The sequence below is a fragment of the Heloderma suspectum genome, chromosome 12 (assembly GCF_057233095.1).
Source record: "Heloderma suspectum isolate Gila_16-S chromosome 12, 16-S_ref, whole genome shotgun sequence".
In the NCBI taxonomy this organism is placed as follows: Eukaryota; Metazoa; Chordata; class Lepidosauria; order Squamata; family Helodermatidae; genus Heloderma; species Heloderma suspectum.
In genome coordinates, this window is record NC_139469.1 from 20,676,590 (window position 1) to 20,689,117 (window position 12,528).

The window sequence follows — 12,528 nt, forward strand, 5'->3', positions numbered from 1 at the left end:
AGGAAAGGTTACAGCGTTCCGTGCACCTTGGTGATCAGTCACGCCGGCCACATGACCACGGAAGCATCTTTGGACAGCGCTGGCTCTTCACCTTAGAAATGGAGATGAGCACCACACCCTAGAGTTGGACACAACTGGTTGGGGACACCTTTTTGTGGTGTAGTGGCGAGAGTGTTGGACTGGGAGTCGGGAGAGCCAGGTTCTAGTCCCCACTCGGCCATGGAAGCTCACTGGGTGACTTTGGGCCAGTCACAGACTCTCAGCCCAACCTACCTCACAGGGTTGTTGTGAGGATAAAATGGAGAAGGACTATGTATGCTGCCTTATGTTCCTTAAGTAGGAAAAAAGGCAGGATATAAATATAATGAATAAACGTAATAAATTTGCTGACCACCTGGTCCTGCTTCCCAAGAGACAGATGCTTATCAGGCAGCAGGCCAAAACAGAAAAGCCAACCATGGAGCACAGCACCTAGAACCTCTAAAGATACTCTAGACACCATTACCCATGTCACAGGTGCATCTGCATGCCTCCCAGTTCCTCCAGAGAGAAACAGATGCGAGCTGAATGACGGGCTTCATTTCCTAGATGCACACAGAGAAGGGGAGTCTCCCCCCACCCCTTCAGCACACAGCAGGGAAGCAAAACAAGCTGCCCATGGAGGAAAAGAGTAATGTCCTCTTCCATGGGCAGCTAACTTTGCTGCCCACTGAATAGGGGTCACCTTTTCTCAGCACAGAAACAAAGAGAGCTGCAAGTGAGAATGTGGTACGCTCTTTGGCTCTGCCTGCTTTGGTACTACTCATGGCCAGTATGAAGATCCTGGTCACTTTTCCCTAGCAGAAGGTGGACCTTAAAGTAGGATTCCCCTTTCCTTGACTGTAGTAATAATTACAAATGTGGGTTCAGCAAACTGAACTAGCTGCTTCTTCCTCTGAGTGAAGTCCCGGTTTCCTTAATTGGTTAAGCAGACAATTGGGTTAGCTTTTAAAATTGGCACCAATGAATCCCTTAACTGCAGAAATTCACTGTGAAAAAGAAACTGGTGCAGACAGTCTCATAGCTGGTTCTAATCTCTTAATTCCTGTTAACCGATCAGCTCCATCCCACTTGCACCAGTTCCCAGTGTTCCTTGTAGTTTATTCGGGCCAAAGATATCATCCAGAGCGAGCAGGATTCTCTGCAGTGCTACACATCACACTGAGGCCAAGCTCAGATGTTTACACCATGATTTGGCATTACACAAACCAGCCTCAGGCTCATGTGCCGCCTACTCCCCATGTTACCTCCTCTCCCCTACCCCCCGTTTTGTTTGACCATAATTAAACCACAATTTCCAATTCTGCTTTGAAGGTTAACTTAGAAGTCCTTTGCAGGTTAGCATCAGGGTAGCTGAAGGGTCACCTGATGCCACGCGTGCCTGTCTGTACACTAACACCTTCAGCAGAAGCTGTTCTCTGCATCCCTATACCAGCTGAGATGTTCTTGCTGCACTGATGAGAACATCTCAGCATCAGGCAAAGACCTTTTTAATTTCCCCAAGCTTTTTAATCTGAACTGTTTCATCTCCATGAGGTTCTCAAACAGCTCTTTAGATTTTTGATTCTGCTGCTTTTATGCAGTGGTGTTTTTATTGTATCTTTCATGTTGTGTTGTAAGTCACTTGGGAATTTATTTAAAGGGTGGGATATGGATTTCTATAATAAGCAAATCAATGGTTCATATGTAATGGCAAACTATGGTTTGAAAGAGGAAATGCAGGAGGGCACCTAAGGACAAGAAGGGAGTATGCAAGTCTGAGGTTCATTCACATAATGCCAAACAGTGGCTGGGGTTATGTCTGACTCAAGTCATCAAGAACTAGGAAGCCTTCAAAACCACAAACAAATTGCAGGCTCCAACTGGGATCACAATAAGGCTCATGTATTCACCCTGCCATAATCAATGCAAGTTTGTATTTTAATTATCTTTTCATATAGCTCAATACAGGAGAAGCAGCAGTTAGACATGCAAAGCAATGAAAGAAGTTGCAAGGTTCACATGAGATCAGTTACAGTCTTAGCAAGTAACACTCCTTTCCCCAGAGGTGTCGGTGCCAAAGCATTGGGGGGGGGGGAACAGAAGAGCCCTTTTGTCTCTCAACACTGCTGTCCCTGTGCCTCAAAATATCAGAGGCACCATCGCAAACTGCAAACCAACACAGCACATGGGGTGGCTTCTCCATTTTCTTCTTATAAATTGGAACCGTTCATTTGCTTGCTGAAGGAAATGCTCATTGTCCTGTTTGCCTGATGAAAGTCTGGTTTCAAACAGCACGTTCCGACAAAGTTGGCAAACCGCTGTCGACAAGCAGGGGGCAAACTGCGAAAGTCAGGCTGCTGGAGTTACTTGCCTCCTGAAGGTAGCTCTGGTCTAAAGCAGGAAATGTTTGTAAGTTCCAAGACTTCAACGGAGTCTTGCACTTAAAAAAAATGGTTGTCATTCAAAAGAAATGCCGTCCTTGAGACAGACACCCGGCTTGAACCACCCTTATGAAGACGCTGGGGAAAAACCTCATCCTTCAAGACACTGTCATTTCTTCTTTCTTTTTATAAAGAAAAATTATGTCCTCCTGCATCTCTTCCGTTGGCAGGCCTCAGCGTCTGAGCTATCTGAATCGCTTCCTGAGGTAGAAGATGACGGCTGGAGTGAGCCGCAGTTCATGCTCAGCACCCAGCCTAGTTTGTTGTGCAGAATCTGCTTGAGTCCTGGGGGAAGCGGCAGCACCTCCAGCGTGTCTATGTAATCGGGAAGCAGCTGGCGGAGGCGGGAGCAGCAGAGGTACTGCAGGGAGGTGTGGGTGGCACAGGAGCGGATCACTTTCATGCTGCTCTTGGCGGCCGTTGAACACACCATGGGGTAGAATCTCTTGTTCTGCAGTTTGGTGGCAGCAACACCTGGATGAAAATACCAACAAGAAGGCTGGAGGTTAATGCATGATTATGGGGGGAACCCCTCCCACCACCACCACCTCCTCCTCCTCCTACACACCATCCAACCACTAGCCTGGGTGGAAATAGGAACAAGGAAACCGCAGGTTAACACATGGCTATAAAGATGGGGAGGAACTCTTCCCACCACCACCACCACCACACACACCCTCCAACCACTAGCTATCACTAGCTATGAGTGCAGCAGGAATGGGCAACTTGTAGCCGTCCAGCTGTTGGACTACAACTTCCATCTGCCTTCACCAGTCTAGCCAAGGGTGATTTACAGTCCAACAACTTCTGGAGAGCCACAGGTCACCCACCCCTGCGCTATCCCTTGGCATTTCTATGGTGAGAATTTCCACTTCAGACCTCAAGTGCCAATAAGGAGCAGTGTGAGACTCTACTCTTTCTCTTGCATGATGAGGAAAAGCTGCCCAGGCAGAGACCAGTTATGCTCTTCCAAGGTGTTCTACAATATATACCAAACAATATATGAGTGTGAAGGACAAATTCAACACCTGAGTAGCTGACGTCATTCAGCAGCAAGCCCTGGAGCATCCTCTTTCAGTGTTCACAAAAATGCACTCTTCTTCTGGCTTATGCTGCATTTTACTCTTTCAGGACAGCCTTCAACAGTCCGACAAATGCTTGGGCCACATGCAGCAGCAAAGGCCTTCCGTATCCTCTCTGTGTTCACATGAACAGTTTGTGGACGGGGGTGGCAGCAAAAGGACAACACATTTATTGACAACCTTTCGAGAGGCTTTCCCTTAAGGTTTACCTGTGTCTGTGTTTAATTAGCTTACAGTTGAAGATCGGTGGGAAGTTTGTATGAGTGAAGAAGACGAATACAACAGAGAATGCTCCCTCCCCTTAGTTGCATCCTCTTTCTTCCATATTCCCTTTCCTCTCAAAGCTGTGGATTAGAACCTTCAGCTGTGCCATGTCTGGCTAGTAGAGCCACCCCAGCCTCTTGCTCTTACCTATGCATTTCCTGTTTTTGTAGAAGGTCAGAGTCCCATGCCATGTGTCCAGGTGCATGCCAATAATGGAGCCTTGGCCAAACCTCGTCGAGAAGTTGATTCTGTCTCCCTTGTGATGGAGGAGCCCTTGAGAGCAATTGGCAGCCACAATTACAACACACACTGGAGACTCATCCCACCCTCTTGTGCCTTCCTGCTTATCTTTAGAATCAGAGCTAATTCTGATTCTAAAGGATCACCTTGGAGGACATCATTCTAATCCAATGCTCAATGCAGGATGCAGCTACAGCATCCAGGGCAGACAGCCGTCCAGGCTCTGCTTCGATGCCTCCAGTGAAGGAGAGCCCATCACTTCCCAAGGCAGTCTGTTCCACTGTCAAACAATTTGTACCATTAGGAAGTTTCTCCTAATGCTTAGCTGAAATCTGATTCCCTACAATTTCCATCCATTGGTTCTAGTCCTGTTCCATATTCTGCATGATACCCCTTCAGATATTTTAAGATTGCTATCATGTCTCCTAATTTTCTCTTCTCCAGGCTAAACACACCCAAGTTCTTTCAACTGTTTCATAAGGCTTGGTTTCCAGACGCCTCATATCCACCTTGACTCTTTAAGACACATTGTCGAGGCAGCATCCTCCCAGTTCTTTTGTCAATTACACATTCCTACCCCCTCCCCCGCTACTTGCGGAAGAGGTGAGTGAGTGCCCACATCCCTCTTGACCCACTAGTTCAGGTACAAGCCCAAACACCAGTAACAAAAAGCTGTCTTCTTAAAAAAAAGAAAGCTGAGCACAAGAACAGAATTGGTCCAGCTCTCAGGTTTCCTGCTCCCTCCAAACAACCCTGCCTTTTCTCCCTTGCTGCCCCTTACGCTTGGAACTGCCTTCCAAAACACCTGTGTAATGTCACCTCTTAGGTCTTCCAAATCCAGCCTCAGCATCTTTTCCAAGAAGCCTCTGGCACCATCTCTTAAGATGTTCCCCAGTTCACCCTTGCCTCCATTTCCTTTCCCCTCCTCTGTTGACACCCTAGATTACAAGCTTCTCAGAGCAGGGATCTGCCCTTTACAAAGTACACATGTAAAACAAGCACACAAATAGTCTCACAGGCCAAATAGGCAGACTCCCTATTTCTGGAATATACAGGCAGGAAGAGGGGGAGAGGGCATGCTTCTCACTCCCCAGACTTGAAATGTCAACAAAACATCAGTTTTTGTAAGATTATTCTCTACTCAATTTTTGACAAAGTAATTTTGTTTTTAATAGTTATTAATTCTACACATGCAGCAATCCATTACACGTGGGTAGTAATGTGACACTTGCAAGTTTAGACATTCCACGTGCTTGTACAAGTTCTCTTACACCTATGAAGTAAAGATGCACAGATTAAAAGGCAGCACAAACTTTGAATATCCTGAAGTTAACCTGCCATTTGGATCTCTGCCCTGTACTCAAAAGAGACGTGACATATATACCAGGTGTGAGCCACAAAGAAAACATGCACACACTCAGTCACATTTAAGTGCACCCCCCACAAGTGTTGGCCCACTCCCATATTAATGTTAGCACATTAGCAGCACACTCATTGAAACCATTGATTGCTGGCACAGGTTAGAGGCTTTTCTCACGGCCAACACCCTTGATAAATCAGGCCTGAATTACAGCAATTACCTCCCAAAGGCTCTGCTTGTACCAAAAAAAATTCCCCACGATAGTAATTTCTCTTTGTTTGCAGTTACAACAATAGAATCAGCATTGCCCATTTGGACAAGTTGTGCCTGTCTTCTGTGCCCACAGAACTTGCCCAAACTCCTTTAGTTCATCATGGGCTCACTCACCTCCTCAGAAAGGGAGAGCACACACATCCACTCAACACTGAGGACATGTGATGGCTCAATCATACTTCAAGTCAACTATCGCAAGTGGGCTGTGACTTCCACATGTTACTTTTCAAGGAACACAGCTCCTTCAGCTGCAAGTCACTGAGCAAGGAGCATTCATGTCCAAGTCACGAATCACCTCCAATCATAAGCAAGACTTTACATTCTTCCTTCATACTGGGGCTTTTCTCTGCTGCCATTACCTGTATACGAGAGGCCCCAGCTGTCTTCGTCTCTGCCCAACAGGCTACAAAACGTGTGGCGGTACTTGTCCAGATTCACATCTGACGTCCCAATTCCCACCATCTACATGGACAGCAAAAGGGGGGGGGGGATACACACACAGAAAGAAGATGACCACATATAATCATGGAGCCAAGTATGCAGTCACCTGAGCATTTACTAATGCAAGCCTTTGGTTTATCTTAACCATCCACTGAATACTGTTCCAGCGCTACAGAGCATGTTACCTGAAAATCAAAACTTTGGGCAAAGCCACAGGTTGAACAGTGACTTTAAGACCTTTTCTTTCACACCCCCACCTACTTTCTAAAGCAAGATGCATTCCTAGTGATGGACGTGAATAAAATGTGGATATGAAGCTAAGAAGCTAAATCTTCTTTCTTCCCAGCAATATACATTTTTATTATAGCTTAATAAAATTTGATGGCTTGGGTTTTCAGACTAGTTAATGCATCTAGAAAGTTCACACAAATACGTATTACATAATAGTATTTTTCTTACTGTAAAAAAATGCCCACCTTTTTCTGCACTCGTTATGGCCTATGTTCTGAGTTCTGCAACACTGCAGTCATGCTGACTGACATCACACCTAGTATCAGGATGTCAGTCTCACTTGTTGTGTTGAACTATGTGATTTTACTTCGTGAAGGGGTGCCATGTCATGTGCGTCACAGCATGCCATCCAATTTGCTATGCGGCACCTTACTGGCTGTGTAAACCCACACGACATCAGCAAGAGAGATCGCTACCAAAGATGGTAACAGATGCCAGGGGGATGGTAACCAGAGAGGGACACACAAAAGCTATCCCGAATCAATGTTTCAAGTAATTTGACAAATATACCACTCCCCTGAAAATATGATACAATCCTGAAACATGCTGCTGGTTTTCATACATAGCCTGCAGCAAGAGTCAAGTTGTTCCTTGGACAATCTTGAGCTGGAGGAGCTTACTCTGACAGGTATGGATGAACAAATAAGCTTAGGGTTGGCTCATACATAGAATCATAGAATAGTAGGGTTGGACGGGGCCTATAAGATCATCGAGTCCAACCCCCTGCTCAATGCAGGGATCCAAGTCAAAGCATCCCTGACAGGTGGCTGTCCAGCTTCATCTTGAAGGCCTCCAGTGTGGGAGAGCCCACCACCTCCCTAGGTAATTGGTTCCATTGTCGTATTGCTCTAGCAGTCAGGGAGTTTTTCCTGATGTTCAGCTGGAATCTGGCTTCCTGTAACATGAGCCCATTATTCCGTGTCCTGCACTCCGGGATGATGGAGAAGAGATCCTGGCCTTCCTCTCTGAGATAACCTTCCAGGTACTTGAAGAGCATGATCCTATCTCCCCTCAATCTTCCCTTCTCAAGGTTAAACATGCCCAGTTCTTTCAGCCTCTCCTCATAGGGCTTTGTCTCCAGTCCCCTGATCATCTTTGTTGCCCTCCTCTGAACCCTCTCCAGCTTGTCTGCATCCTTCTTAAAGTGTGGTGCCCAGATCTGGACACAGTACTCCAGATGAGGCCTAACCAGTGCTAAGGGAAACTAATACTTCACATGGTTTGGAAGCTATATTTCTCTTAATACAGCCCAAAATAGCATTCGCCTTTTTTGCAGCCACATTGCATTGTTGGCTCATATTCAGGAATCTGCCTTTATACCAGGGCAGACTATTTGTCCATCTAACTCAGTGCTGTCTACTCTGACTGGCAGTGGCCCTCCAGGGTCCCAGGCTGGCAGAAGTCTTTCCCGTCACCTGCTCCCTGATCCTTTTTAAACAGGAGATGCCAGAAACTGAACCCCAGACCTTCTGCATGCAAAGCAGGTGCCCTACCACTGAGCTAGGATCCTTCCTCAGCAGCCTCCATGCAATGGTCTTGGGACGGCATGAGGCACTCCAGGCTCAGGCAGGCAGCACTCACAGAGGGGCACCGTTTGGGAATAGCAGCATTTCTATGCAGGGGCTGTAGGCATTTCTACACATGTGCAACAGCCACCTGAGGATTACTGTGATTCTGCAGATCATGGCTGCCCATGTCTGCAATCCCCACAAACAGGTGCCAGTTCTCACAAACAGCATCCTGTTTATGAGTGCCGGCTAAGTGCAAAACCCAGCTAGAGCTGCCACATGCTTACGCCCAGGTGATGGAATTCCATGCCCCAGGAGAGCCACTAGGCTCCTACACTGCTAGTGTTTCGATGCCACCTGGAGACCTTTGCAGTCCAGCAGGCCTAAGGCCTAAGTGATGCTTGACCTGCCTATGTCCTCTACTTTTTGTTTTCCTTGGCTTTGGGATCATTTTATTGCTGTGCCATTTATTACTATGTATGGCTACTGTTATTTATTGTTTTTTATGCCAAGTTGAGAGCCATTTTGAACAAGGGAAGCAGGGAAAATGTACTTAAAACGAAAATAACTAGGAGCGTAAAGCCACTGAACTGTACAGCTGTTACCTAATCCTACCGTTCTGTGTTGTTAAAGTGCCTATAGCACCTATGCATCTTCATTCAACATACCATGTCAGTGCCATAGACGGGTGAGGTCATCTTGATTTCCCAGAAGTGTTGCCCCTCTGCTATCTCCTTGTTCCCCCGGATGGCAGCAGTGCCACAGCTGTAGTCCATGTGGAAATTCACCTTGCGGTTGTCACAGGTCAACAGTGTTGCGGTCGATTTGTTTAGGTCATCCCATACCCACTCGAAATCTGGGGAGAAGAGATCAAACATTTTCAAAGCATGACGATACTGGGAGCACTTCAGACACGCTGCTCAAGTTGCACCTATCAAGAAGCTCTCAACTTCATGCTCAAATGAAGAGCATTTGTCAACCTATGTACTACTGTACTACTTTAGCCTGCAACTGGAGACTCACAAGACCGAATTCTCCTCCATACCAAAAGCATGTTTATTTAGGCCATTTAATATCCCTCTTCTGCACTGAAGAGTGAGATATTACATATTCAGTAGCTAATTTTCAAAACTCTCTTCTTGTAGAAAACTAGCATGTCAAGGGAAAAGGGATCTAGGAAGCCTAGCCTTCTCTCCAACATGGTAATTTTCTATTTGCACAGATTTCTGCCCACTTTTCCCCACCCCACACTTGCAAAAATTTACAAGTACTTTAAGTTTATTAGGAATTTAAAATGAAACTGCCAATATCATACCCTTTATACAAACCTATGGTGTGAACAAGCATAGAATACTGTGTACTTTTGTGGTCACCACACCTCAAAATATATTGTAGAACTGGAAACGATGCAGAAAAAAGGGCAACCAAAATTATCAAGGCACTGGAGCAATTCCCCTACGAGGAAAAGTTACAACATTTGGGGCTTTTGCTTAGAAAAAAATGGGGAGCAAGGAAGGACAGGATAGAGGTGTATAGAATTACACATGGTTTGGAGTAAGTGAGCAGGGAGAAGTTTTTCTTCCTTTCTCATAATACTGGAACTCAGGGTCATCCAATGAAGGTGAATGGTGGGAGATTCAGGACAGACAAAAGGAAGGAGTTCTTCACAAAGTGCATAGTTAAAAAGATGAAATTTGCTTCCAGAAGATGTAGTAACACCCACCAACCTGGATGACTTTAAAAGGAGGTTAGATAAATTCATGGAGAATAGAGTGTCAATGGCTACTAATCATGAGCCAACAATGTGATGTGGCTGCAAAAAAGGCAAATGCTCTTTTGGGCTGCATTAATAGAAGCATAGCTTCCAAATGCCAGGAAGTACTAGTTCCCCTCTACTCAGCACTGGTTAGGCCTCATCTGGAGTACTGTGTCCAGTTCTGGGCACCACACTTTAAAAAAGGATGCAGACAAACTGGAGAGGGTTCAGAGGAGGACAACGAAGATGAACAGGGGACTGGAAACAAAGCCCTATGAAGAGATAGGATAGCGCTCTTCAAGTACTTGAAAGGCTGTCACAGATAGGAAGGCCAGGATCTCTTCTTGATCATCCCAGAGTGAAGGACACGGAATAATGGGCTCAAGTTACAGGAAGCCGGAAGCCGGCTGAACATCAGGAAAAACTCCCTGACTGCTAGAGCAATACGACAATGGAACCAATTCCCTAGGGAGGTGGTGGGCTCTCCCACACTGGAGGCATTCAAGACGAGTCTGGACAGCTATCTGTCAGGGATGCTCTGACTTGGATTCCTGCATTGAGCAGGGGGTTGGACTCGATGGCCTTGTAGGCCCCTTCCAACCCTACTATTCTATGATTCTATGTTTCTATGATGGCTATATATTACCACCAGTATTAGAGGTAGTATGCCTCTCAATACCAATTTCTGGGGAACACGAGCAGCAAGGTGCTATTGCATTATGTCCTACTTTGGAGCTTTCCAAAAGGATGCTGGACTGGAGAGGCCTTTGGTGTGAAGTTCTCCAACAGTACTATTCTAAGCATATCTACTGGAAAGGAAGTCCCATGGAGTTGAATGGAACTTACTCCCACGTCACTGTTACACAACTGCAGCCTAAGAGACTTTTGGAGAAACATTGGCCTTGGAGGATCCACTTCCTCTACCCACCTTCCTTCCAGAAATAAAATGACTTCACCACCAATCATGTAACTTTATCCACTTGCATCAGATCTACGAGCGCCATCCAGTTCTTATGCACTGGCAACATGGCACCACAATTAAGCCCAGTTTGCAGTTCTTCTCCAACCCTGACACATTGCTGGCTGCTTCCTCCTCCAAGCAGCAAATCCAAATGTGGGAAAAGGAGGATCAAATCTCTCTTCTGTTGTGATGCTCACCAAGTCATCTTGGGCTTAAAGTACTCTCAGCTTAATGTATCTCATAGCTAATGTGCAAATAAAAATAGCATAGCCGCATAAATGACAGCATGGGCTGGAGGGGGAGAAGAGCAGACAAAAACCAGAATAAAGACCTCTTTCTGCCCCATATCACCCCTACCAGCACATTCCTCCTTTTTGCACCCCAAATTATATACCTTTGGTACACTTGTAATAACATTTAGGGGAAAACTACTATCATGTATTTGATTAACTCTGAGAAGAGATGTACCAGCAAACTGCATGACCACACTCCCAAAATGTAGAGGTTGTGAAAAATACCCTCAGTCGTTTGGGATGGTAAGCTCCTATGTTTGAATCAACTGACAAGACCATAAAGGGGAGAGCTATTCTTTAACTTTAGCTTTTTATTTAAAAAAACAGAACATCTCTTATAAAATGTACTCAATATTAAAACAGAAATAAATCACAGAGCAAACCCCATGTTCCTTCCTCCCCAGTAAGTCTCACTCAGGGCCAAGCAGCCCATACAAAGAAGCAGGCATGATTCAATAAATGGCTCTCCCAGTCCTTTTCCAAGTCCCTGTTTTCAACTCTTTGATTCTGTCCCAGAGTTTATCATGGCCTTAGCCTCTCCTGGCAACAAGCGTTATCTCTGCACTCTGAGCCAGAAGATTCATGTTATGACTGCCAGTGTCTTTAAGGAGCAGTTAAGAAAAACACAACCTTGGCTATGCATATCTGAAAAACAGAGCAGGAGAAAGGGCAAATGGAAAAACACAATTCGTGGTTCCTCATGAGGGGTTCTCAGAAGATGGTGCTGGGGGACTTCTGCTCCACCCCATGGCCACAAGGTTCCATCTTATCCCACATTCTTTTAAACATCTACATGAAACCGCTGGGGAAAGTTATCCAGAGGTTTGGGCTGAAGTGTCATCAGTACGTGGATAATACACAGCTCTACCTCTCGTTTCCGTCTACACATCCCAGGGAGGCTGTAGAACTCTTGAACAGTCTGCAGGCTGTTTTGGGATGGATAACAGTGAACAAGCTGAAACTTAATCCAGACAAGATGGAGGTACTGTGGGTTGGGAAACCAACCACTCTGGATGGAGGTTTACAACTAGTCTTAGATGGGGTTTAATTCCCCCTAAAAGCGCATAGTCCCGAAGTCCTCCTGGACACTGCATTAACTGGGAAGCCCAGGTGGCTGCAGTGTCCAAGAGTGCATTTTATCAGGTTGAGCTGCTATGCCAGTTGCAACCCTATCTGGAGAAAATGGACCTGGCCTCAGTTATCCATGCACTAGTGACACCCAGACTATACTACTGTAATGCATTATATGTGGGGCTGCCTTTGAAGACCATCCAGAAACTTCAGCTGGTGCAGAATACAGCCACCCAAGTGTTAGTGGGGGTAAGACAATCAGATCATATAATGCCTAAACTGCACCAGCTGCAATCATTACCAGTGTGTTTCCAAGCCCAATTTAAAGTGCTGGTTTTGACCTTTAGAGCCTAAAATGGTTTGGGACCAAATTACTTGAAGGACCACCTTCACACTTATCAGCCTGCACACTCATTAAAATCAGCAAGAGAGGCCCTTCTCACTTGCCCACCTGTGAGGGCAATTCAGTGGGTGAGTATATGAGAGAGGGCCTTTCCTGCAGAGGCCCCACACCTCTGGAATAAGT

The 12,528-nt window shown here is 45.8% G+C and overlaps 1 protein-coding gene across 8 annotated transcripts in view; it reads right to left on the reverse strand.

Annotated features, from left to right (window-relative positions):
- Positions 1 to 1,123: 1,123 nt before the first annotated feature.
- Positions 1,124 to 12,528, reverse strand: part of SPSB3 (splA/ryanodine receptor domain and SOCS box containing 3) — a 28,359-nt gene continuing 16,954 nt past the window's right edge. For all 8 annotated transcript variants that reach the window (XM_084818654.1, XM_084818649.1, XM_084818648.1 and 5 more), the window contains 4 exons: positions 8,590 to 8,777; positions 6,041 to 6,143; positions 3,956 to 4,081; positions 1,124 to 2,936 (listed from right to left, as the gene is read on the reverse strand). In XM_084818654.1, the coding sequence (XP_084674780.1) occupies positions 2,602 to 2,936; positions 3,956 to 4,081; positions 6,041 to 6,143; positions 8,590 to 8,777 (752 nt within the window). In that variant the 3' untranslated portion in view covers positions 1,124 to 2,601. The remainder of the gene's footprint in view (positions 2,937 to 3,955; positions 4,082 to 6,040; positions 6,144 to 8,589; positions 8,778 to 12,528) is intronic.